The sequence below is a fragment of the Rhinopithecus roxellana genome, chromosome 13 (genome assembly GCF_007565055.1).
Source record: "Rhinopithecus roxellana isolate Shanxi Qingling chromosome 13, ASM756505v1, whole genome shotgun sequence".
In the NCBI taxonomy this organism is placed as follows: domain Eukaryota; kingdom Metazoa; phylum Chordata; class Mammalia; order Primates; family Cercopithecidae; genus Rhinopithecus; species Rhinopithecus roxellana.
This window is the reverse complement of record NC_044561.1, coordinates 108,511,874-108,538,578: the sequence shown is the minus strand read 5'-3', so window position 1 is coordinate 108,538,578 and position 26,705 is coordinate 108,511,874. Positions and strand designations below refer to the sequence as shown.

Genomic DNA, 26,705 nt, shown 5'->3' with positions numbered 1-26,705 from the left:
AGCAAGCCTGTAATCCCAGCACTCTGGGAGGCCGAGACGGGCGGATCACGAGGTCAGGAGATCGAGACCATCCTGGCTAACACGGTGAAACCCCGTCTCTACTAAAAATACAAAAACTAGCCGGGCGAGGTGGCGGGCGCCTGTAGTCCCAGCCACTCGGGAGGCTGAGGCAGGAGAATGGCGTAAACCCGGGAGGCGGAGCTTGCAGTGAGCTGAGATCCGGCCACTGCACTCCAGTTCGGGCGACAGAGCGAGACTCCGCCTCAAAAAAAAAAAAAAAAGAAATAGCCAGGAAAGCAACCTTAAATAAATATCCCAGTCTTCCTCTGGCTGGGTCTCCAGCAGAGCCCGCTGGCAGCAAATGCCCGGCACTCCCAGAACCACAGAGGAGAGGAGCTGGATGCCTTTTGAGATAATTTTTGAGATAATTCAATCTACTCCTCTTCCTTTACAGGTGAGACTCCGTGAGCAAAAAGGACGACTGACAGTCATTTCCTCAGAAACCAGATTTCCCTGGTTCCTCCGCCCACTCTCCTCCCTCCCCAGCCTCCAGACTCCCCAGATCCTAACTCTAGGTCTGCCTTCTCTCCACTGTACTTGGCTGCCTCAAGCAAACCCCAACAGAACCCCGCAAAGGAGAAAGTACTCAGGGTCAGGCTGAACACCAAGGACGTGGCAGGAGCCACCTCTGCATTCCATGGCCAGGGGCTACTGAGAGAAATGATGGCTCATTCACTCTAGAGAGTTAAAGAAAAAAATGTAAAAAATCATGGAAAAGATTTGAGTATAAAAGCATGATACATAACAGTTTGTACAGATTAACTCTATGTTAATGAATACACATGCACAGATATGGAAAATTCAGCAAAGTATTAACTATAGTTATTTCTGGGTGGCAGGAAGACAGTCATTTTTTCTTCTGTTTAACTGTAGTTTTTGGTTTTGCTACTATACTTGGAGATTCCTTGAATGAGTTTAAGTTAGAGGTCAAAAAAGAAATTTTTCTGATGCACATGGCTTGGTATGGCAGTATGAGAAGGAGATAAAATCTGTTTAAATCTTTTAAAAATTTATAAATCAAAAATAACATCTTTTAAAAAAATATATGATGAAATCTTTATTTCACATATCCAAGGATAAGAGCATGGTTCTCTCACTAGGCCACGGAAAGGGAGCCGAGGGCCTGGCCCTGACTTCTGACATAGCCTGCCACGTAGGCACGGTTCTGCCCAGGTCCAGGTGAGCACAGACTGATGGAGCTTGCTGTGCGGCTAGGCCGGGCCAGGCACCGTAGTGGCCCCTAGAGGGAAGCACGTGCTGGTTCCCGAGGAGCTGGCTGCAACATGGGAGGAGGATGCTCACCCAGGAAATTGCTAAACACTTAGGCAGGAGGTGATTTAGATTTGCCATTTATGTTTCAGCCTCTCAGCAGAGTCTGGGGACCTGGTGATCTGGACTGTAGCCTGGAGTTCCCAAAGGAAGTTTCTAGGGTAGGTGGGGGGTGAAGGTGGAATTAGGTGTTGAAAAAAGGGAGCTATTTATTTATTTATTTATTTATTTATTTATTTATTTATCTATTTTGAGACGGAGTCTCGCTCTGTCACCCAGGCTGGAGTGCAGTGGCCGGATCTCAGCTCACTGCAAGCTTCGCCTCCCGGGTTTACACCATTCTCCTGCCTTAGCCTCCCGAGTAGCTGGGACTACAGGCACCGCCACCTCGCCCGGCTAGTTTTTTGTATTTTTTAGTAGAGACGGGGTTTCACCATGTTAGCCAGGATGGTCTCAATCTCCTGACTTCGTGATCCGCCCGTCTCGGCCTCCCAAAGTGCTGGGATTACAGGCTTGAGCCATTGTGCCCGGCCAAGGGAGCCATTTAGACAGAAGATGCAGAGAGAGCATTTGAGCTGAGTCACCATGTGGGCAAATGTCCAGAGATGGAAAGAAGGGGGCTGGCAGGGGATGGAGAGGAGACCTTGACGTTCTGGCACTTCAGAGTGAGAAGCCTATAAAGGTGAGCACCAAACAGCCTGGAGGGAGGGACTGGTTGGAGCTTGGGAGGAGTGACGGGGCTGGGAGGGTGCAGGCAGCCTTGCGAGAGTCGAAGCATCTCCGTGCAGGAGAAGGACAGGGCTCCCATCACTAAGCGCTGCTGCCAGCCAGGCCCAGGGCTAGAGACTTCACATGGTCATTCATGGACCTCTTGAACGGAGGTAGAGCAGGTGGCCCTGTGACTCAGCGGTTCACAGCACAGGCTTTGGAGTCAGGCACACCCAGATCCAAAGCCTAGTGCCAATGCCTGCTCACTCTGTGACCTTGGACAAGTGACTTCACTTTTCTGAGCCTGAGTTGCCACTGTTTTTTTGTTTTGTTTTTTTGAGACAGAGTCTTGCTCTGTCACCCAGGCTAGAGTGTAGCAATCTCAGCTTACTGCAACCTGCGCCTCCTGGGTTCAAGTGATTTCGCCTGCCTCAGCCTCCCTAGTAACTGGGATTACAGGTGCCCACAGCCGGCTAATTTTTGTATTTTTAGTAGAGACGGGGTTTCACCATCTTGGCCAGGCTGGTCTCGAACTCCTGACCTTGTGATCCACTCGCCTTGGTCTCCCAAAGTGCTAGGATTACAGGCATGAGCCACCATGCCTGGCTCTGAGTTGCCTGTTTTATAAAACTGAGATACTCCTCCCTCCCTCTCAGGATGGTGAAGGAGATTTAGGAAAATAACACAGAGAAAGCTCTTAGCGGCCAGGTGTGGTGGCTCACGCCTGTAATCCCAGCACTTTGGGAGGACGAGGCAGGCAGATCACAAGGTCAGGAGATGGAGACCATCCTGGCCAACATGGTGAAACCCTGTCTCTACCAAAAATACAAAAATTAGCTGGGTGTGGTGGCATGTGTCTGTAGCCCCAGCTACTTGGGAGGCTGAGGCAGGAGAATGGCTTGAACCAGGGAGTCAGAGGTTGCAGTGAGCCGAGATCGCACCACTGCTCCAGCCTGGCAACAGAGCAAGACTCCATCTAAAAAAAAAAAAAAAAAAAGCACTTAGCATGGTATACACCCAATAAAACAAGCCTGAGACGTAGGGTCTATAATTACCAGCAGTAATGGGAAGCTGCAGTGAAGAGGGGCCTGAGAACGGGAGTTCAGAAGTGTCCACCCACAACAAATGGAGACATGGAGAAAGAGATGTTTCTAAGAGACAGCCAGCAGGACCAGACTGATGACACTAACATATGAAAGGCCTAATGCACAGGATTAGAAAAGAGAAAGGTCAGCCAGAGAAATAAATGCTGACAGTGCCCGTACTTGCTCTGTCTGGGGGAAAAGAACCCAGTGAGGCCAGGGATGCTTGCCTGGGCTGGGGCTGGCACAGCAGACTGTCAGCATCTGACGCTCTTCAACATCCTAACCACCCTCTGGCTCCTCTAGCTCACCTTCCAGGGGCACTCAGCAGCCTTCTCAGCTGTGGATCTTTATCCGGGTGGCCTGCAGGGAGAGGGTGTCCTAGCCCAGATGAGGCAATATCCACTCAGCCTGGCAGTGAAACCACTCCTTAAAAATGAATCAACTGGTATCTGGTTTATACATCAGGCCCTCTAACCAGGGTTAGCATGAGTCAGCATCTCTGAGTCCAGTAACTTGGATTTGCTCTTTTTCTCCATCACCATTGCAACTGCCTAAATCTAAGCCACTATCAGCTTGTTCCAGGAGAGCTGCCCCAGCCTGCTCCATAGTCTCCCTGTGACCACTCGGGCCCTCCTAGAGTTTATTATCCACAAAGCAGCCATAAGAATCTTTCCAAAACTCTCAGTGGACATCCTCTTTTTTTATTTATTATTATTGTTATTATTATTATTTTTAGAGATGGTGTCTCACTCTGTGGCCCAGGCTGGAATGCAGTGGCATGATTTCAGCTCACTGTAACCTCCACCTCCTGGATTCAAGCAAATCTCCTGCCTCAGCCTCCTGTGAAGCTGGGACTATAGGCACCTGCCACCACGCCCAGCTAATTTTTGTATTTTTAGTAGAGATGGGGTTTCACCATGTTGCCCAGGGTGGTCTCGAACTCCTGAGCTCAGGCCCGCCTCGGCTTCCCAAAATGCTGGGATTACAGGCGTGACCCACTGCGCCCAGCCAGATGCCCTCTTTAAAACCCCCAAGGGCCTCCCATTAAAATAAAACACAAACTCCTTATCAAAGCTACAGACCTCTGTATATGACTGTTGCCCATCTTTTCAGCATCAGCTCCCACCACTACTGGTCCCCTACTGCCTCCCCACACCGCCACCATCACCATGAGCCTGTCACATTGGCTTTCTGTCTGTTCTTCGACTGTGCCAGGCTTTGGGGCTTTGTCCTTAATGATTGTAATATTCCCTCTGCATGGACAGCTTGGCAGCTCCCACCTTCAGATTGTGAATCTGTGTGCCCCTTGACCACCCTGTCTAATTTATTTAGGTCCTTTCCCCTATTTTTTTGGTTACAGCATGCTAGATTGTTTTGTTTTTGTTTCATTTTGCCATTTTAACCATTGTTAAGCGTAACAATTCAGAGGCATTAATTACATTCACAATGTTGTACAAAAATCACCACTATCTATTTCCAAAAATTCTTATCACCCCAAACAGAAACTTCAAATTCATTAAGCAAGCATGCTGGGTTGGGTGGTTGGTTTTCTTTCTCTTTTTCTTTTTTTTTGGAGACAGTCTCGTTCTCTTGTCCAGACTGGAGTGCAGTGGCATGATCTCGGCTCACTGCAACCTCTGACTCCCAGGTTCAAGCAATTCTCCTGCCTCAGCCTCCCCAGTAGCTAGGATTACAGGCGCACACAGCCTTGCCCAGCTAATTATTTTGTATTTTAGTAGAGATTGGGTTTCACTGTGTTGACCAGGATGGTCTCGAATTCCTGAGCTCAGCCAATCCGCTTGCCTTGGCCTCCCAAAGTGCTAGGATTACAGGCATGAGCCACCACGCCCAGCTGGGTGGTTGGTTTTCAAAGTAATTATCACAAACTGATCTTCTATCATTGATTGATTTACTTATTTGTTTTTATCCCTCCTTTAAAATAAACTCCATAAAGATAAGAATTTTGTCTCATTAGCCATTGTTCCCAGGGCTCAGCGCAGTTCCTGATAAATAACAACAACGTTATCATTTGTAGTCTGCTATTTGCTAGGCACTAATCTGAGTACTTTACATCAATGAACTCACTTCATCTTCACAATAACCTATAATGAGTAATAAGTACTCTTATTATCCCTATTTTACAAAAGAAGAAACCGAAGCAGAGAAGTTAAGGAACTTGCCCCAGGTCACACAGCTAGTAAACGGCAGTGCCAGAATTCACATTCAGCAGATCTGGCATCAGATGGAGGGGTAGATGGATAAATGGTTGAACACATGGATGACTGATGGATAGAACACAAAGAGACAACCTCTAGTCTACCCAACTGAGGAGAGAGACCCGGGCTGCATTCACCTTGTGAGCCTTTGTGGCTACCAGCCAGCCCTCCTCTCCTGATGATTTAGTTTATCTCAACACCTGATGTTTCCATCCAAAGTCCTGATACTATTCTCATTATTTTACTAATGAGGATGCACACGCTCAAAGAGGCAAATGGATTTGTCCAAGGTCATAAGGCTGTGCCAGGTATCTCTGATTCCAGAGTTCTTCCCACTATATGGCATTCCAGCAACCTCAGGGGGCTCAAGCTGTACTGACTTCTCCCAGGGTTGGGGCTGGCTAAAGAAAGACTTCCCAAGATTGAAAATGAAACATACTGGGAAGAGCTGAACTCAGAATCAGGACCATTGCTGCTTCAGTGCTTCCACTTCCGACCTGATCAGCCTTGGGCAGGTCACTTCCTCTTTCTTTTTTCCTTTTTGAGATGGAATCTCACTCTGTCACCGAGGCTAGAGTACAGTGACACAGTCTTGGCTCACTGCAACCTCTGCCTCCCTGGTTCAAGCGATTCTCCTGCCTCAGCCTCCCAAGTAGCTAAGATTACAGGTGCATGCCACCACACACCCAGCTAATTTTTGTATTTTTAGTAGAGATGGGGATTCACCATGTTGGCCAGGCTGGTCTTGAACTCCTGACCTCAGGTGATCCACCCGCCTTGGCCTCCCAAAGTGCTGGGATTACAGGCGTGAGCCACCACACCTGGCCACTTCCTCTTTCTGAGCATCAGTTTCCTCATATGTCAAACGGGGATGAGAGACCCTGTCCTCCACATCAGAGGAAGGCCATGGAGATCAAGGATATTACAGAGAATGGAAGGACTTTGAGATACAAAAGTTAATAATGTCCTGGGCCAGGCATGGTGGCATGCATAAGCACAGCAGTGAAACAACATGAGAACACACACAGCCACATGTATGGCGCAAGCAAAGCTGTCTCTTCTAAACCCTGCACACTGATGATACCAAAGACTATTGCCCAGGTGTTCTTGGGAATTCTGAACCAGGTGAGAGAGGAGATGGGGAGGCAGGGGAGGGGAGGAGACACCAAAACACCAAGAGACTGCCAGGCAGAAAAAAGTCTTTTGTTTTGAATGATGTTTTTAATAATCAGTTACTAAGACAACTCTTTCTTTCTGGGAAGTCAGGGGACACGTCTCTTCCATCTCCCTACAACCACGCTGCCTGGGTTGTTAGTCTCCATTTGCACCCCCAGATCCATGGCCTGCTTGAAGAAGCAGGAAGCTGGCCCATTGGACTGTCCCTTGAGCTCCCTTGTCTCCTGGCTTCTGGTTCCATTTGGCCAATAGAAGGCACTGGCAGGGGCCAGGCACAGTGGCTCACGCCTGTAATCCCAGCACTTTGGGAGGCCAAGGTGGGCAATGACTTAGGGTCAGGAGTTTGAGACCAGCCTGGCCAACAAGGTGAAACCCTGTCTCTAGCAAAAATACAAAAATTAACTGGGTGTGGTGGCAGGTGCCTGTAGTTCCAGCTACCAGGGAGGCTGAGGCAGACCTGGGAGGTGGGGGTTGCAGTGAGCAGAGATGATACTACTGCACTCCAGCCTGGATGACAGAGAGAGACTCTGTCTTAAAGAAAAAATAAAGAAGAAGGCGTTGGCAGGAAGTCAGAAGGTGGAAGGAGAAAGATCCTGGGTGTATCTTCCCCAATTTCTCTCTCTGTGGTCCTGGCAGTGGCTGAGCCCCTCTGCGACAGCTCCCTGCCCCCCTCTACCGGTCACCGAACTCAGGTAACACCGCTCCCTCCTGCTTATTCAGGCCGAGAGCTGGTAACGCCCTGTTAGTTTGTGGGTGCCTCAGCATCCCATGTGGGTTCCCCTCACCCTGCTCACACCTTTATTAACATCTCCTCAGGGGAAGCATCTGAGTGGAATTCTGTTTCCTGTCAGAATCAGACTGATCCACCACCTGATGCTCATTTAGGATGAGGGGAGCCTGAGAACAGGCAGAATAGGCTAAGAAGTCAAGGAAGGCAATGGAACCGTAAGCAAGTCCCTTAATCTCTTTGTGCCTCAGTTTGTTCATCTGTAAAGTCATGATTATAATCTTGCATACCTCACAGGCTTACTATGAAAATGAGATCAGATCATGCCTATAAAACACTAGACACGTACCAGAATATTAGAAATATTTGCTCCAAAAATATTAGATACTCTCCAGTTAAGTCCAAAGACTAAAATGTTAATAATAGCCTTCCCTTGGAGAAGGAAATATGGGCCTTTTCGTCTGTGTTTTTCCATTTTCTACTATAAGCATGTATTACTTTCGGAGTCAGAAAAGAAAAAAGAAGAATTACAAGAAAAAAAAAAAAAAAAAGAAAGAGTGCCTATCAGGGCTTATTATTTCTCTCACTTGCTGGAGATGATGTGACTTCCCAAGGGGATTTCCCCAGTATGGAACACTCACTTTCTTGAGTGATAATGTCTACATGGACATGAATGAAAGGATGGAGGGTACAGGCTGAGAGAGCTGCCTCTGAGACCTCAGGCCACCTTCACAGCCAGACCAGAAGGATCAAAAACAGAGCTGGGTCTGTAGTCATGCTGTCTGGTGCTCGGGTTTGTACATGGCAGTGGGGAGATGGCAATTTGTCAGAGGCTTGCAGTACCCACAGACACCACTTTAAACCAAACAATGTGAAGAGGCCACCACCCATCAGCCTTGGCTTCTTGCCCAAAAGCTTCACGGGCCACCGGGGAGCCTCAGGCTGATGTGCAGTGGTGAGCTGGGGACCACGTGACAGCACAGAACTGCAGAGTAACAGCATCAAAACGGAGAAATGCATCCCACCTGGCCCATCCTGATGATGATGCAGAAGGCAGAGCGAGACCTCCCACTAGCAGGGTATCCTCTGAGAGCCGGGCAACGTGCTGGCTGTCTTCTGGGCTTTATCTCATTTGAGCTGGATAAGGGCCACACGGAGTAGGTGAGCTTGTTTCCCAGGCAGCTTAGCAGCCAAGGCCACATGGCTAGTCAGTTCCAAGGAGAGCCAGGACTAGGACTCAAGTTTGCTGGCTCACAGTCCAGTGCTCTCCCCACTCAATGCTGCTACATCCCACGACCTCCAACTTGCTGTAGACCATACAACCAAAGCTACTGTTCCTCTGGATGTAGAAATAATAACGGCAGTATCAATCCCTCCCACATGCAGGGCACTTTACAATTTAAAGGATCTTTTTATAACCATTTCGCTTGGACCTCACCAATTAGTCATTGTTCAGAGTGGTCAGGAAACAGTAGTTACGGACATGGGCTTAGGAGCCAGAGCTGGAATCCTGATGCCACAGGCTTGGTGACCTCGGGCAGGTTACTTAACCTCTATTGAAAAGACTATCTCCTGCACCTCCAAGGTATATAGTGAGAATTAAACGAGATAGGCAGGGTGTGGTGGCCTGTAATCTCAGCACTTTGGAAGGCCAAGGTGGGAGGATTGCTTGAGCCCAGGAGTTTGAGAGCAGTCTGGGCAACACAGCGAGACACTGTCTTTACCATGCGCCCCCCCCAAATTAGCCAGGTGGGGTGCACCTGTAGTCCCAGCTACTCAAGAGGCTGAGGCAGGAGGATCACTAGAACCTGGGAGTTTGAGGTCACAGTGAGCTGTGACTATGCCACTGCACTCCAGCCTGGGTGACAGAGTGAGACGCTGTCACGCTTTAAAAAAACAAGAATAATGGCCGGGCGTGGTGGTTCACGCCTGTAATCCCAGCACTTTGGGAGTCTGAGGCAGGCAGATCACCTGAGGTCAGCAGTTCGAGACCAGCCTGGCCAACACAGTGAAACCCTGTCTCTACTAAAAATACAAAAATTAGCCAGACAGGTGGCACGTGCCTGTAATCCCAGCTACTTGGGAGGCCGAGGCAGGAGAATTGCTTGAACCAGGGAGGTGGAGGTTGCAGTGAGCTGAGATCCTGCCATTGTACTCCAGCCTGGGCAACAGAGTGAGATTCCATCTAAAAAAAATAATAAATAAATAAATAAATAAACAATAATAATAATAGTAAAAGAAAGAAAAGAAAAAATAGATAAAGCACATGAAGCTTGCTCTAGCACAGTATTTGACATATAGCAGATACTCAGTGGCAGCAAAGGCTCAGATCACCACCAGACAGATGGACAAACTGAGGTACAGAGAAGGTAAAAAGCTTGTCCAAGGACAGTCTGGGTGTGGGCAGCAGCATAGTCCAAGCAGCAGCTTATAGCATCCTAAAAGAATTTGAACATTTCCTAGGAGAGCTCCATACTGGGTGGGTGAAAGAAGGGGTCTCCCTGTGACATCACCACCTTTTAAGGGTGACAGAGAGATGGCCTCCTCCAAGACCAGTCCCCTCAGGTTCCAGTGAGGAGAGGAGGGAACAGGAGAAGGGAGAAGCAGCAGACCTTTGAGAGCAACTATCACGGTCTCATGGTTTCTGACTCTTTCTCTCACTTGATTTTCATTGTCTAAACACTGTTAGAATTCAGTTAGTGTTACTTAGAATACTATAAAATTGGAAACAACTTCAAATGTCAATCAACAGGGGGGCTGGCCAAATTAGCTAGGGTTTATCCATTAAAACTTAATTATGAAAGTATAACATACGTATTGCAAAAATTTTTGAGATAGATTTTATATCTACTGACATGAAAAGATGTCAATGTGTAGTTACATGAAAAATGCAAGTTGTAAAACAATAATGCAATGTATGATCCCATTCTGGTTTGTATGTTTATGTTGGTATAGAAAATATCCTGGAAGGATACACAACATGCTGTTATTAGCTATGACTGAAGAGTAGGATTTGTTTGGGAATCTACGGGGAGAATACACTTTTTTTTTTTTTTTTTTTGTGACGGAGTCTCGCTCTGTCACTCAAGCTGGAGTGCAATGGCGCAATCTCAGCTCACTGCACCGCAACCTCCACCTTCCGGGTTCAAGAGATTCTCTTGCCTCAGCCTCCTGAGTAGCTGGGATTACAGGTGCCAGCCACCATGCCTGGCTAATTTTTTGTATTTTTAGTAGAAACGGGGTTTCACTGTGTTGGCCAGGCTGGTCTCGAACTCCTGACCTCTGGTGATCCACCCACCTCAGCCTCCCAGAGTGCTGGGATTATAGGTGTGAACCTATAATCGTGCCCGGTCTACACTTCTGAATTATTAGATTTTTCACAAATTGTTTTTGTAATTAAAACTAAAGAAAAATAAATAGTAAAGAAATATTTGTTTTTCTGTTTTATTTACTTCCCATATGCTTGCTGGAACTCCATTTTCTGCCTGTTTTCTTCCAATCCGTATCTACGTTCACACCTAATTTTATACCACTGTAATATGAATACTGATAATCTTAAGAGTCTTCTTTCCTATTTAACATTAATTGTATCAGACCATGAATGACATCACATCATGACATCATCATCATCTCCACTAACGTTCATGGATACTTCACTATGTGCTAGTTACCATGCCAAGATTTTTACATGCCTTAATTTATTTCATCTTGATGACAACCCTAAAACCAGGTACTTGAACTATCCACATTACAGCTGGGTAAATTGGGGCTTTGAAAGATTAACTTGCCAATGCTTCACAGCTAGTAAAAACAGAAAGAAGACTGAAGCCCTGTTCTATGCAAGTGCCAAGTCCTCACTGGGAACCTCTCTGTCCTACTCCCCTCGAAGACAGTGAGTGGTGAGTGAGAAGAATGTGGCAAGCAGGGAATAGCAAGAATATGGCAGGCACTATGTCTTTCAACTTGAGTGACCTTGATCAAGTCACTTCCCCTCTTGATTAGTTCACTCATTCTTTCATTGGACAAGTATTTGCAAACCACTGAGCAACACGCTGTGACGAAACAATGAATAAAATGTGAACTCTGCCTTCAAGGAGACTGGAGTCTAGCATCATTCTCTTCAAACACAGAAAGGATCTAGCCCCGGCCCCACTTCTGTCGCAGGGCAGTCATAAGCACAAAATAATCAAAGATGCAAAAGAGCTTTGCAATTGCACAGCTCCATCCACTGCAAGCAGTTTTTCTGTGGGTGTTCACCACTGCATATTATTTTATCCAGTGGATGTTCCAAAGCTTACCCAATCATCTTCCTATTGTTGGACACTTAGTCCCAATTTACTGCTATTATAGAGGAAGCTCTGATGGGGATTTATTCAAAAGAAATAATTCAAAGGAAAAACAAGCCAGAGGCGCAAAAAAGATGCTGTCCAATCTTCCAAATGACTAAAGGGAGACCAGCCCTTCTCAAACTCACCAGGCCTCAAACGGAATTCCTGACCCTGTGGCCTTACCCACTCCAAGCTCCTCCTTCTCCAACCTGGCGAGCCACCCACTACCGGAGGGACACCTTAGTGAGTGTCAATCTTGCTCCCTCCCCAGCCCTCCGAGTCCCCATAGTTAAGGTTTCTCCTATGAGGTCACGTCCTCTCCTGGGGATCATACGGTTGCCAAAGGGACCTTCCCAAAACACAGTTCTGTCATGCTCCTCAGCAGACTAAAATCCTGCAAAGGTTCCTAGAGCATCCTGGCTCATGTCAAGTCGAAACACCTTGGCCTGACATTTAAGAGAGACAGAAGGGGGAGAGAAGTAATGTTTACTGAGTTCCTGCAATGTGTTAGCATTATACTAGGTGCTTTATGTAACAACCACAACATGGTCCCTATGAGACAAGCATGTTTATCTACATTTTACAAATGAGGAAACTGAGGTTCGGGCCAGCTGAGTGATGTGCCCAAGGCCACATGGCTAAAACAATGCAGTGCTGTGACTAGAGCCTACGTCTGGAGGATTCCAGAGCTCCATCAAAAACCCAAACACAAGCTGACTTTCTGAGTCACCTTCCAGCTCACACTCCGCCACACACACTATCTGTTCCACGCACACCAGACCACCCACTCTTCTTCAAAGGCATTACTATTTCCTTCCCCTCTGACCTGGGGAAGTGGGTGCCCTTCCCCCTTCAACCATCGAAATCCGACCTGGCCTTCAGTGCCCAGCTCAAAGGTCCCCGTCTTCTTGAAGCCTTCCCTGAGCACCAAAATAGGAATCCATGCTGAGCCTATGCAATAGTACACTCTTTACTTTTAGCGTGTCATGTCTGCATCTCTCCCAGCTAGACTGGGAGGTCTTTGAGGAGAGGGATGCATCTGACTGAGTGACTATTTCACCTTGAACAAAACAGAGTATGGCCTCTGAGAAACTATAGGCTGCCTTGCATGGCCTTCAGGAACATGGCTCTGACCCATATTGCCTAGGTTTGAATTCTGACTCCCCCACAACCTAATTGTTTGACCTTGAACAACTGTCTAAGCCACAGCTCCCTCAATCTGTAAAATGGGAAGAATAATAACTCCTATACCTCATCTACCTCTCACAGGGCTTTGTGAAGAATGTGAGTTGTACATGGAAGCCCTTAAAACTGGGCCTGGCACGTAATAAATGCTCAATAAATGTTAGCTGTTACTATTCTGATCCACAAGCCTCCAGCCCACAAAGGAAGCAGTGCCAGCTTGCTCCACCCCCACCCATCCACCCAGGTTCAGCTCCCTGCCCACAGGGCCTCCTCAGCCCAGTCCCCACTGGGGCCTCAGGATGTGTCCAGGGCCAGCCCATCTTCCCTAAAAGCCAATGGGAGCAGGGAGTCTGGTGTTTCCCCACTTCTGGGGGATGCTGGCCAGAAAGCAGAAGGCCAAGGCTGATCCTTCTCTGAGAGCTCTTAGTCAGTACCTACCTACCCCTACCCCTTAGGACCATAGGAATATTCAGTCCACAAAGCCCCCCCGCCTCGCCAGAGATACATACACAAACACACCTCACACACCTCTCCACCTGGACCGGCCCTGGCCTACCAATGAATTGCCAGGCTCCGCTGGACACCAACCTGGTACTTCCAGACATCGCCCCCAGTAAATGTCATGGTAGAAAGAAGGGCTCGAGACTCAGACCACCCCACACTTTCCAGCTGTGTAACTTTAGGCCGGTGACATAACCTCTCTGAGCCTCAGTTTCTCCTCTGAAAAAGTGGATAATTAATCGTACCTATCTGATAGAGTTACTGTGAAATGACTCAAAGCACTTCTTGCAGTACATGGTATACAGTAAGTGTTCAATAAATACCATCATTTTGATTGTGTAATCATTGGTATTTATCTCCAGGCAGAGATGGTCATCCCCACCTTTTTCCGCTTTGAGATGGAGTCTCGCTTTGTCTCCAGGCTGGAGTGCAATGGCACGATCTCAGCTCACTGCAACCTGCGCCTCCTGCATTCAAGTGATTCTCCTGCCTCGGCCTACCGATTAGCTGGGACTACAGGCGCGCGCCACCATGCCCAGCTAATTTTTGTATTTTTAGTAGAGACGGGGTTTCACCATGTTGGCCAGGATGGTCTTGATCTCTTAAACTTGTGATCCGCCCGCCTCAGCCTCCCAAAGTGCTGGGATTACAGGCGTGCGCCACCGCGCCCAGCCAAGATGATCATCCCCTTTTAACAAACAAATGGGCCGGGCGCGGTGGCTCAAGCCTGTAATCCCAGCACTTTGGGAGGCCGAGACGGGCGGATCACGAGGTCAGAACATTGAAACCATCCTGGCTAACACGGTGAAACCCCGTCTCTACTAAAAAATACAAAAAACTAGCCGGGCGAGGTGGCGGACGCCTGTAGTCCCAGCTACTCGGGAGGCTGAGGCGGGAGAATGGCGTAAACCCGGGAGGCGGAGCTTGCAGTGAGCTGAGATCCGGCCACTGCACTCCAGCCCGGGCGACAGAGCGAGACTCCGTCTCAAAATAAACAAACAAAAAACAAACAAACAAACAAAAAAAACAAATGGAACAGAGAAGCCCAGAAAGGGGCCCTTAGGGAAGTCCCTGCAGGGGCTAAAAAGCACTTCCCACCACAGCCTGAAGTCAGAAAACTCTCTCTGTTGCCCCCTGGAGGCTCAGGCCAGAACATCCCTAGGCACCTGGCATCCTCTCAGCTCTATGCACTTCCAAGAGGGTCCAGGGCCACTGGCGGCCCTTTCTCTCAGCCCTGGCCTCTCCTGCTCACCTACTGAGGGCAAGGGCTGGGAGGCCAACATAACGCCCTTCCTAAGGGATCAGGTAGCCTCAGGCTCCAGGCTACAATGCCTAGCCCCTGGCAGAGGCCTGTCTATAGCACAGCCACCGCAGCAGGGAAGCCGGCATCTGAGCTGCAAGAGCCCCAGAACAAGAGGTGGAAGACCTGGGCACATTAGTGCTGACTCCCCCGCTCAGCTGTTTTGTGACCTTGGCTAAGTCACTCTTACTCTCTAGGCCCCATTTAACCTTTCAATATCGACTGAGTGAGGACTACCTGACCAAGCATTGTTTTCATGCAGGGTTCTATGGAAGAAGCTCTTGAAGAAGCTCCCAGGGGGACTGTCACATAGCCCAGGAAGGACTTTAATAGGAACAATGCCCTTTGCACTGATCTCCAGGATTGCCTTGAGGTGCCACTGAAATCCCAGGGACTGTGCTCTGCATGCCACAAATACTGTGCCTGGGTTGCCAGGCAGGCATGACCTCAGGCTGGCCAGGAGAAGCCAGCTCCATCCCTGCACAGAGCTGGCAGAGCCTCCCTGGGCCACGGTGGCTCACAGAGGAGGCTGGCACAGGCTGCCTCTGCCGCAGGCTCCATCTGGAGGAATGGGTGGGCAGACAGGCACACAGCTGCCTCTATTCTCCACACCCTTGCCCGGGACAGGAGGCACTGAGTCTTCCAGGAGCTGCGGAGGGCACCATCCAGGCCCCAGATCTCAACCTGGCCCAACTGCCACTGATTCTGGAAGGCTCCTAATGCTGGGAGTTGGGGGATGGGGTGGGAATGGAGCCAAGTCGCTGGACCCCGCACAGCCTTGGTGAGGTCCTAAATCTGGCCGTCTCACATTCCCACCTTTGGGTGCAGAGGAGGTGCTATGCGGATCCAGAAGTGAATGTGGGAACACGTGGTGCTCTCTCCCCCATCAATGCATCCTCAGAGCTCCGAGGGAAAAGCAACGACCATGGCTGGCAGCTGAGGGAGAGATCAGCATCCCCAGAACTCCCTCTTGGTCTCTGTCCAGCCTTCAAGGTCTCCATGGACCACTTTGAGCCATATAGGTCTGCCAATCAGTGGCCTCTGCGCCCAGTAAGTAGCCCAGTGACTGTAGACATTGGCCCCCCCATGCCTATCCCTGAGACCCCAGCCTCTCAGGCCCTTGGACCTCCCCAAGTGTGAAGGTGCCAGACACAAGTGGGACACACAAGCCCTCTCCCTCTGATTAGGGGACAGTCACTGGCGAGGGCAATGCCAGGCCGGAGCCGCAGAAGTCCTAGGGCTAAGATCCCTGCTAGCAGCTCTGAGGTACTTGTAAGGGAGACGAGAGGGGAGGCAAGCCCAGAGCGGGGAAGGGTCCGTGCCCAGAGCGGGGAAGGGTCCGTAACCAGAGTGAGGAGAGATGAGGGCAAGAGCTCGCCAGCATCCCAGGCTCCAGCCAAGAGCTCCTCCTGCAGCGTCCGAAGCAGGAGAAATCCAGAGAGCCCTTGGCCTCCGGAGGCGGCAGCAGGAGTGCTCTCGGAAAAGAGAGTGGGCCAGCCGGTGGGAGCCCAGCGCCCACCCACCGCTCATCCTACAGCAGGACCAAACTCCCCCACCCCCCAGCCTCCGGATCCTCTCTCCAGGCCTTGGAGGAGGCTGCAGACCGGTAGGTGGGGAGGAACAGCGAGACCCTCCCCCACACTGGCCAGGGGACCAACAGCCTGAAAACTCAGTTTTCGGCCTCGCCCCCGTTCCTCCCCAGGGCTGGCGGCTGGGCCTCGATGTTGCAAGCCCCCGGCCCCAGAGCCACCTGATCCCCCGTGTGCCTACCTGGGCCCGGGGGTCCCCATGTCGGGCAGGTTGGGCGAGGGGCGGCCCCCTCGGCTCCTCTGGCAGGCAGGCCGCGGGGCGGGGCGGCGCGGGGTCGCGGCGGGCTCTGCGGAGCAGCCTGTTCGGCGACACCCCCGCCCGCTGATGGATGCCGACTGCAGCAGCGGCGGCGGCGGCGGCGGCTCGGCGTGCGCCGGGGGCTGGGCACGGTGCCCACAGCCCCGGGCCTGGCGCCCGACGCGCGGCCAGCCCCCGCCCCCGCCCCGGCCTCGGAGCCCAGCCCAGGGGCGGCCGCCGCTCGCGCCTGCCTCCCAGCTCGCGGCGGCCCTGCCCCTGCCTCCGCCTCCTCTCTGCCTGTCTCCTCTACCACCACCACCCCGCCCCGCCCTCTCTCTCAGGCTCCCAGGCCACCTCTTCCCGGTCCCTGCCACACGGGCAGTTCCCAGACCACTGCGGGACTGTGCAGCAGCGGGCCCTCTCGAGCACCCCGGCTGCCCCCACCCTGGTCCTAGCCAGCCCCGGGCCTTCTCGCTCTCGCCAAGCCCTCTTGGGGGCTCAGCAGCGAGAGAGGGAGGGGGAGGAGAGAAGAGGGGGATGGATCCCTGACTCAGAAGGGGTGACTCAGCCTCAGTGGGCCTCCCATCCCACCGGAGCCGGATCCCCTCACCACCCCTGCAGCACAGCAACAGGGCAGAACCCGCCTAGGACTCAGCGTCCTCCCCCACCAAGAGGAGGTATTGCCAACTGTCTCCTGGGAATCCTCTGTGCCTCTGAGTGTGTCTAGAGGGTGTCCACATTTGTCCACATGTGCCTTGGTGACGATGACAGTAAGCGTAACAGTGAACCCAGGGACCTATTGGGGATGAGGCCTGTGTACAGGCGCACTTGCTGTACGTGTGTGAGCATAGGCTGAGTGTGCACCTGAGCTCCAGGAAGGGGCAGGAGCTGGCCAAGCGGCTCGTGGCAGAGACCATGGCTCAAAACCAAGCTTAGCCCTGCTCCTCCCCTCCAGGAGCAGTGTTACCCACTCAAAAAACCAGTCCAACCACTGCAGCACCTCCATCTCATATAATCCAAAGGTGGGGACCTCAAGCCATAGAGGGCTCTGGGAGGTAGAGGGCCTGGGTTCCAGTTCAGCTCTGCCACTGGCTCAGCAAGTACCCTCGGGCAAGTTGCTCCATGCTCTGGGCCTCATTTGCAAATGATGAAAGGGCTGGACGTTCCTATCTCTAGGGCCCCTAGTTCTTGGGGAAGCCATAGAGAGAATGGTGGGTAACCGCAGCATGATCTCCAAAGATTTCTGTCCATGGGTCTACTGCAACCCATATGACTGTGACCCACCCCAGTCACCAACCCCACCCCCAGGCATACACAACTATTCATTCATTCTTCACATCATTCCTGAGTACCTACCATGTGCTGGCCATGGTTCTTATCACAGAATCCACTGCTCTGGGAAGCACAGAGGCCCCACACTGAGAAGCAGTCTCGATGTGAACTGAGCCCTCCATCTTCCCTGCTGCGATTCCCTCAGTATCAGCCTCACCAGTGGGCTCTCCATCTCTGCTTGTCACACACTAAAGAGCCAGGCACTTCCCTCCCCCAACTCCTTCCTCCCAGTGTGCTGTTCCATCATGGTGACCTTCTACCCTGGGTCCTCATATGCACTCTAGCGACTCCAGAGAATGAGGCTATGCCCTCTCCTCAGCACCCTTTAGAGAACTCAAGATACAACTGTGTCCCTTTGTACCATGTCCAAAGCAAGCCTTCTCTTCTCTAACTTAAACTTCCTTCATCAGGTGTCTTTAGATACAGCTTCTGGTGCCTTCACTCCCCCTGCTCACCAGGTTCAGGAGTGGATGAAGAGCAGAGAGCAGAATGAAGCCAGCTCCTCCCAGTCCTACAGAACAGGCCTGCCTTCCAGACAGAAGGTGGGAAGACAGACAAATCTGCCCAGACCGACTGACAGAAGGACCAGTGTCCTGCTTGGCAGTCTTCTGTAGAAATCCTGTCCTTTGCCTTTGGACTTCTCATCCCCAGGCCTTTCAAATTCACTTCTTCCCAGGAGCTCCCAAGGGAGTGTCACACATGCCCCTGAGGCTGTGGCCTTGGGCAAGTCACTTTGCCACACAAGGTGCTCTGTTTGAGTTTAGCTCACCACACATTTATTTAAATGAATGAGTGAAAGGACCAATAAAACTCAGGAGTTATACCAGATGAATTTATTGTTTCAGATGCACAGCTGCTAAGAGATTCTTGACTGCCTGCCTTCAAGTATTTTTATTCCAAATAGGCTCGGTCTCCACTGCTGGCTGAGCCTTCCCAATCATGGGCTCCCGTGGGCAGGAGGCTCTGGGCTGCACGGCCAAGGCTTCTCTGTTCCTCTTAGTTCAACTCTCCTTCCCTGGCCCTCTCCCTTTCCTTCCTTCCCCCAGGCTGAAGCCCTCCCCACTCCTCCCCTGGGGCAGGGCCACTTTCCCACCCTCTTCAACCAGATGGAGCCTCTCACTTTCCCAGGAGAATCCAGGCTACACTCCAAAGACCGAGGCAGGATGTTCCCAGACATCATCCTGCACGTATACCCAAAGGGCTCAATTTACTTCAGGTCATTGAGACCACACAGAAAATGAGGCTTCGGCTATTTTCATTATTTTGATTATTATTATTATTCACTAACATTTCTATTAGCACTTTCCAGTTTGCAAAATACTTTTGTGTGTCATCTGCACAGTATCTTGTGAAATAATATCATCCCTCATCTTATAAATAGGCAGGCTGAGGCTAAGAGTGGGAGTGACTTGTCCAAGTTACACTTGCACAGTTACACTGGCTCCCTGGACTAGATACTTTCCACTTTACCCAACAATAACCCTTTCCAGAAAAATCAGGCTGGAGGAAGCAGGAGAGACACTTAAGAATACATGGCCCCTATAGGCATCAGTTGCAATTACTACTCGAGTTACCTGACTGTTTTCATTCCCCAGGCAAGGAAACTGAGGCACAGGGACAGGATTCAACCCAGGACCAAGTCTCATGGAGAAAGAAAGGAAGAGGAGCCCATCCAACAAAGGGGCTCCTCAGTTCCCTTAGCTGCAAATTTTGCTTCCAGCCCTAGCTCTACCATTTCTTTTTGTATTACTTAGGCAGGTTATCTGACATCTCTGAGCCTCAATTTTCTCACCTATAAAATGGGAGAATCCCTGCCCCGTGTCTGTCACTGGGCTGCTGTGATGGGAGGTCAGCAGATGCTGGCAGAAAAGAAGGGACAGGACCCTTCATCCCCTCTCTGCTCTGTCTAGGAGACAGGAGAAATTCTTTCCTCTTAAATTTTAACTGGAGGGAACTTAATGGTGCACAAGTCCAGGATATAGGAAAGCCAGAGGAGAACGGAAGTGATTTGCTCCACTGGCTGGGAAAGCAAGGGGCACAGAGTCAGCCACAGCCCCCCAAGGTCACTGCAGGGCAGAGATTCAACCAAACACTTCAGGCAGGGCCCCTCCTATCTTCCTTTTATCTTTCAAAGGAGGCAACCAAGGTCCTCAGCAAAGCAGTGACTTGCCAAGGTCACCCACAGGTAGTGGTCTCCTGACTCCCAGCCACCAGGGCCCTTGACTCCTGGGCAAGCAGGGTGGGGTGGGGAGCACTCCCAGCCCAAGGACTTAATCTTTCATTCAGCAAGCAGTAATGCTCACACCAAGCCAGGCCCTGGACACTGGGGAAGGCGGGAAGAATTGAATACAGCCTCTGCCCTTGAATTCACAATCAATCTAGTGGAGGCACGTACCCGAGCACATCAGAGGGTACTAGAAGATGAATCACCACCATTTTCTGAGCACCTCCTCTGTGCCTGGCACTGGACACACATTCATTTGTTTAACCCTCAAAGCAATTCTCTGACACTGAAATTATTAATCCCCTTCACAGCTGAAGTAACTGAGGCTCAGAAGGGTTAGCAACTTCCCAAAGTTCATGCAGCTAATAAATGGCAGGGCCAGAATATGACTGCCAGGTATATCTGGTGCCAAATTCTGAGCTTCAACCCTTATAAACTCCCTGTTTTTAGATCTGTGCTAACCAATATGGTAGCTACTAGCCACATGTGGCTATGGAGCACTTGAAATGTGGCTTGTGGAAATCAAAATGTGCTGTAAATATAAAAATCAGATTTTGAAGATTTCATACCAAAAAGAATGTAATATGTCTCATTAATAATTTTTATATTGAAATACATTATGGCCGGGCATGGCTCACACCTGTAATCCCAGCACTTTGGGAGGCCGAGGTGGGTGGATTACCTGAGGTCAGGAGTTCGAGGCCAACCTGGCCAACATGGTAAAACCCCATCTCTACTAAAAATACAAAAATTAGACAGGCATGGTGGCATGTGCCTATAATCCCAGCTACTCCAGAGGCTGAGGCAGGAGAATAATTGCTTGAACTCAAGAGGCAGAGGTTGTAGTAAGCTGAGATTGCGCTATTGCACTCCAGCCTGGGGGACAAGAGGGAAACTCCGTCTCAAAAAAAAACAAAAAACAAGACAAAAAACAAACAAACAAAAACCTTATGAATGTATTGGGTTAAATAAAACAAATCATTTGAATAATTAGATATGTTTCTTTTGACTTTTTTAAAAAATGTAGCTACTAGAAAATTTAAAATTGCATGTGGCTTGCACGTGTGGCTCACATTATATTTCTTTTGGTTAGTACAGGTTTAGATACTCTGGGGTCCTAACTCAGCCCATAGGGATCAGAAAAGGCTTCCTGAGGGAGAAGACACCAAGCCAAGCTGGGTTAAAGGTGAGGTCATGGGGAGGAGGGTATTCCAGGACAAGAGCACTGCAGGGTATCTGGCTCCTGCCCCGGAGGGCAGCTGGGCCCAGCAACAGCCCCAGGCCACTGGGAGCTGGGCCAGAGGGAGGGAGCTACCGAAGCCAAACTTACCAGAGCAGCACGACCCACCAGCCTGGGAAGTGCTGCCTGGCAGGCTGTTTCACTGAGGTTGGCACTCTGCGGAGGGCAGCACAGGGCAGCTGTGTCTAGGTGGAGGAAGTAGGCAGGGTGTGGCAGTGCCCACCTTGCAGGGACCTCCCCGCTTCAGCTGCCCCCTACTTCCTCTTCTCCGTCTCCTCTAAGAAGCCTCTCAAAGCACTGCAGTTGCCAGAGACCTTACCCTTCCTGTAACCTTCTATCCAGTCCAGAGGGTGGGAACCACACCCTTCTGCGTTAAGCCTTATTCTAGTGTGGAATGATGAGGATGCCTGCAAACTGCATAGCAGGTCACAGTGTACAAAGCACTTTTCCATATGTGTCTAGTGTAGTGTTGCTGAAGAGCCTAAGGGCAATGGTCACGTCTGGCAAGGGGGCTGGGGCAGGGATGGGGGACATTTATTAGCACAGGAGCTGCATGACCTTGAGCAAGGCCTTAGCCTCTCTGAGCCTCAGTTGCCCCATCTGTACAATGGGGATAATGTCAGCACCATCTTCCAGAGCTATGAGAATGACATGCAAGAATGCCCACAAAGGCTCTGTATGGTGCTGGCATGCTCCAAGCTCCCTTCCGCACCTCAGATGGACCCCACTAGGGTGTCCCTGAAGTACCTTCAGTGTCACCAAAGCCTGCCCATTCTCAAGGTTGCCTCCCCTCCAGAAAGCCCGGCCCTGTCTCCTCCCGGCATGTTCCCTGAGGCAGTCTCTTCTTCTCTGCCTACTGGACACTCATCTCATCCTTGCCTCTAGTTCTGAATTTGGGGCTCAGATGTCATGAGGCTCTCCAATGTATCCAGTAAGACTGGCATTTCTCAAAGCTGGGAACCTTAGTTCTGGTCCTTGCCCTTCCTCCTCTTCTATACCCACAGCCAAGCCCCCTGTACATGTCTGGGCATCCCAGAGGCTCTCACAGCGCACTCCAGTGGCTTGGACAACTGACTGCCATCTTTGGCTAAAGACAATACTGGTCTCCACAGAGCACAGTAAGAGGATCTTGTCTTGCTTTGCTTCCTCAATGGAAGAAGCTTCAGTGGCTCCTCATTCTCTGATGAAGCAACTCAAACACCTCAGCCCAACTCTCAAGACCTTCCACAGCCTGGTCTCACCTGGCTCTTTAGCCTCATTCTCAGATTCCATGTGATGAGCTTTGTCAAACTGACTGGTTCCAGGTCCCCAGGGCACAGTGGCTCTGCCCTCTTCTCTGCCTGGGAGACCCTCTTCCCATTTCCCATAGTTATTCTTCTAGGCATTCTCCAGGAAGTACTTCCTGAACCCTTCCTCTTTGCCCCAACTCCTCTGGCTAGAAATAACCTCTTGGCCCCTCTCTCTCCCTCCTGCCACCCTCAAGTTCAGGGTCATGTGACCTAAACTTCCACTGTACTATGAGCTGTAGGATAAGGGCCACTTTTCATCATACTCCCTTCCCCCTCACCCACACACACCCCTGAAGGCCCACATCAGTGCCCAGTTCACAATATGTGCATAGTATATGTTGGCCATCTTCACACTGTGAGCCAGAGGCCAGGGAGCAAGTAGGAGTCAGCGCCCAGGATGCTAGGACACTCCTGAGGCTGAGATCTGCCTTATCTCCACCTCGGCTGTTTCTTAATAGGTCCCCATGCTTCCAGCTGCTCCTTAGGAAATCAGCCCCTCTAGGAGGTCTAGGAGCCACATTCCTGAGACCAGAACATGAAAAATCTGGCCATGTTCCCACTAGATACAGATGTCCACCCAGCCTCCCATCGGGTGCCTGAAGTGTCAGCTTAGGTTTGCATCATCACAGCATCTCTAATTCCTTGCAGTCAGAAGAGAGCTGGAGAGTATCATACAGAGGCTGGGAGCAGTGAGAGGCAACAGGAGAAAAGCTGTGCGTGTGTCCCTGGTCCCGGGTGCCACAAGGTGCTGCAGCATCACCATCAATTAACATTGCTATTACAGGGAGCATCTGAGTCCCCACTTACTTGCTGGCACTATGCCTAGCAACTTGCCTATATTTTCAGTTTTAAATCTCCTACTTCCCTGTAAGGCAGAAATTATAGATCAACCTTGATTTTATAGGGGAAGAAACTGAAGTTAAATCGCTCATCCAAGGTCACACTGCTAGTAGGTGGAGGGGCCCAGGATTCAACCCCAGGCATGCCTGACTCCAGGGCCTGTGTTTGTTCTATCATTACTCCTGCACACATTAGGCTTCACACAGGTTTACTCTGGAGATACTGACATATTCTGTTCATGTCTGGGGGGTAGTTACGCAAGTACGTGTAAACTTATGATCTATGCACTTTTCTGTGTTTATAACACCAATAAAGTTTCTTTTTTTTAATGTTTTTGTCCCAGAGATGAATATGTGCTAGAGATTTTCAGGGTGTAAAATACTCTTAGGATTAGAGTCTAAAGCTAGAAAGCTGTTTCTATCTTTTTTTCCTCTGTTTTTTGTTGTTGTTGTTTTGAGACAGGGTCTCACTCTGTCGCCTATGCTGGAGTGCAGTGGGGTGATCATGGTTCACTGCAGCCTCAACTTCCCCGGGCTCAGGTAATCCTCCTACCTCAGCCCCTTAAGTAGCTGGGACTACAGGTGTACGCCATCATGCACTGCTAATTTTTATATTTTTGTAGAGATGGGGTTTTGCCATGTTGCCTAGGCTGGTCTCAAACTCCTGAGCTCAAGTGTTCTACACACGTTGGCCTCCCAAAGTGCTGGGATAACAGGAGTGAACCACTGCACCTGACCTCCTTTTTTTTTTTTTTTTTCTCTCTCTCTTCAACAGTTTTTACATTTCAAACAGGGACTGTTATGAAGACCTCATAAACCCCCAAGCCAGACCCAGCAGAATTTCACCTGCTGTCTGCTGGCAGATCACAAACATTTGCTTGCACTCACATTCCCAGTCCAGGTGCCCACTCCACCCAGCCAGCACTTCACTTCCAGAAGCTGGCACTGCTCTGCTGTCTTTTCAACCCTCTCTTCATCCATCCATCTGCAGGGACCAGACGGCTAGACCAGCCGCTGCATCACTGGTTAATCCCCAACTTCACGAGGCAGCCAGGCAGCGACGCCTGAATGTTCCCATCTCCCCGCACCAGGCCAGGCTGGGCAGAGAAGTTGTCTGTGTGTGTAAACACAGCCTTCTGCTTAGGCAGCTCCTGCCGGACTCCCCTCGCCAACTGGGCCCTCTGTGGCTTTTATCTCCCTGCCCAAAATAACCATTGGCTTCAATGGTTCTCTGGGCATGAATCAGACTCTCGTAGAAGCCTGTGAGCAGCTTGAGGACAGGGAAGTTATGGTACCAATCTCTGTATCCTCGGTGTGCCAGTGCAAAGGTTTGTGGGATTTATCAAACTCCTCTGTGTACCTGGAGGGACCTGCAGTAGGAAGCAAGAGCTCTCTACAGAAAACAGTCACATCCTCCAAAAGCTCACAGCTTAGTAAGAGAAAATACCCACACCAGCCAACTGCAATGTAAAACAGAAAGCACTAAAAGTTATAAGAAGAGGACAGAGTGTTGGGGAGTTCTGAGGAGAAAAAGATTAGAGAGCAGCAGGTGTCAAAGAAGGTTTCGAGGAAGAGGTCACATGTGGGTTGGGCATTAAAGGCAGGGCAGAAGGACAATGTAGACTGAGGAGAGAGTATAACACAAGCCAAAGTGGTTGGAAATTACAAGGTAGACTCAGGAAAAGCTGCATATGGCCTGGAGCCTGGGATACTGAGGGTTGAGGCTATCCCTGAGAAGATAGAAAGGGGCTGGTGCCAAGCAGAGCCTTGAATGACAAACCAAGTGCACTGCACTTTCTAGCAACTAGCCACATGTGACTATTTAAGTTTAAATTTAATGGAACAAAATGTAAAATTCATAGCCACATGTGGTTAGTGGTTACCATACTGGATAGTGCAGATATAGAACATTTCATCACTGCAGACAGTTCTACTGGACAGCGATGGTGGACAGTGTCAAGAGGATCCAGAGAGCTTTGAGCAGAGCCATAATCAGATCTGGGCTTTAGGAAAATTAATTTGCTCCTGATGAAGAGTCAGTGACCAGAGTATAGGAGAAGCCTAGAACCACAGTGGGACATTGCAATAATCCAGGTGAGATCAGTCACCACTTCTTTTCCCTCTGTTCATCTCTTCCTATCAGGAAATAGGGATGATTCTCAAAGTGTGGTCCCTGGAACACCAGCAATATCTGGGAACTCCTTTTTTTTTTTTTTTTTTTTGAGACGGAGTCTCGCTCTGTTGCTCAGGCTGGAGTGCAGAGGTGGGATCACAATCTCAGCTCACTGCAGCCTTTGCCTCCCAGGTTCAAGCAATTATCTGCTTCAGCCTCCCAAGTAGCTGGGATTACAGGCACCCACCACCAGAACCAGCTAATTTTTTTGTATTTTTAGTAGAGATGGAGGGTTTCACCATCTTGTCCAGGCAGGTCTTGAACTCCTGACCTCGTGATCCATCCACCTCGGCCTCCCAAAGTGCTGCAACTACAAGTGTGAGCCACCGCGCCTGGCCATTATCTGGGAACTCTTAAGTACACAAATCCTCAGGCCCCACACAGACCTACTGAGTCAGAAACTAGGAGGTTTGGAACAGCAACAGTGCTTTCATCAGCCCTCCTGTTATTCTAACACACACTGGAGTTTCAGGTCTGCTGGCAGAGAGGCTAGGAGCCTACATACACTTTGGCTCCAGAATGATGTATACTCTGGAGTCAGAGGACCTGACTTCATATCCTGGCTCAGCTGTCTCCTAACTGTGCTTAATTTATTTGTGCCTCAGTTTCCTTATAATAACCATATGGAGTTATTATAAGGATTAATGGAGGTAATACATGTACATATCTTAGAAGAGTGTCTAACTTATAGTAAGTATTCAATAAATGTTACTTATCAGTCCTATTATTCATTCCTATGGCAGTTTAATTCCTCCCATATACAATGAGACAGCATCTGTCTCTTGCCACTAGCTATGACCTCCTGCCTTTCCAACATATAATATTCCCAGGCCCACTCACCCATTCCATTTCCTGTCCTCCAGGACCCAACAGTCAGTTCCTTTCCCACAAGGCAGAGGCACTTCCTGTATCAGGGAGTGTCCCACCAGGATGAGAATGTCAACAGACAGATTTAACTGTCCTGGGCAAAGATGCCCTCTAAAGGAATGAGTCAGGAAATGCCCCATGGGTTTTCCCCTGGGAGTGGGAAGGTCTGGAGGTGAGTGCTCAGCTGCCCCCTGTGATTGAAAGCCTCAAGCCTGTTCAGTTGGATCCATGCTAGCCAAGAGGTTATGGAAAATGGTACTGTGATCCTGCCTACTGTAGGTAGCTAGACCCTGGCTCAAGGAACCAGGCAGAGGAGGATGGCGTCCTGTGTGGCAGAGGGTGCTAGGCTGGGCATCAAG

At 50.0% G+C, this 26,705-nt stretch overlaps 2 protein-coding genes across 13 annotated transcripts in view; one reads left to right on the top strand and one right to left on the bottom strand.

The window, feature by feature from the left end:
- Nucleotides 1-16,590, bottom strand: part of EPB41L1 (erythrocyte membrane protein band 4.1 like 1) — a 78,516-nt gene extending 61,926 nt beyond the window's left edge. For all 12 annotated transcript variants that reach the window (XM_030914852.1, XM_030914853.1, XM_030914857.1 and 9 more), the window contains exon 1: nucleotides 16,326-16,590. The gene's annotated coding sequence lies outside the window, so the exon portion shown is untranslated. The remainder of the gene's footprint in view (nucleotides 1-16,325) is intronic.
- Nucleotides 15,449-23,636, top strand: LOC115892770. The gene is made up of 4 exons (XM_030914865.1): nucleotides 15,449-15,605; nucleotides 15,971-16,161; nucleotides 21,037-21,124; nucleotides 22,183-23,636. Exons 1-4 carry the CDS (start codon nucleotides 15,555-15,557, stop codon nucleotides 22,267-22,269), a joined length of 417 nt encoding a protein of 138 aa, XP_030770725.1. The 5' UTR covers nucleotides 15,449-15,554; the 3' UTR covers nucleotides 22,270-23,636.
- The last annotated feature ends 3,069 nt before the right edge of the window (nucleotides 23,637-26,705 follow it).

Bases quoted from the DNA above. Each gene is read 5' to 3' on its own strand.
- LOC115892770 (XM_030914865.1), top strand. From the start codon at position 15,555: ATGGACCACTTTGAGCCATATAGGTCTGCCAATCAGTGGCCTCTGCGC. The intron at 16,162-21,036 runs GTAGGTGGGGAG...TGGTTAGTACAG, and splicing joins TTGGAGGAGGCTGCAGACCG to GTTTAGATACTCTGGGGTCC. The intron at 21,125-22,182 runs GTGAGGTCATGG...CTATACCCACAG, and splicing joins CAAGCCAAGCTGGGTTAAAG to CCAAGCCCCCTGTACATGTC.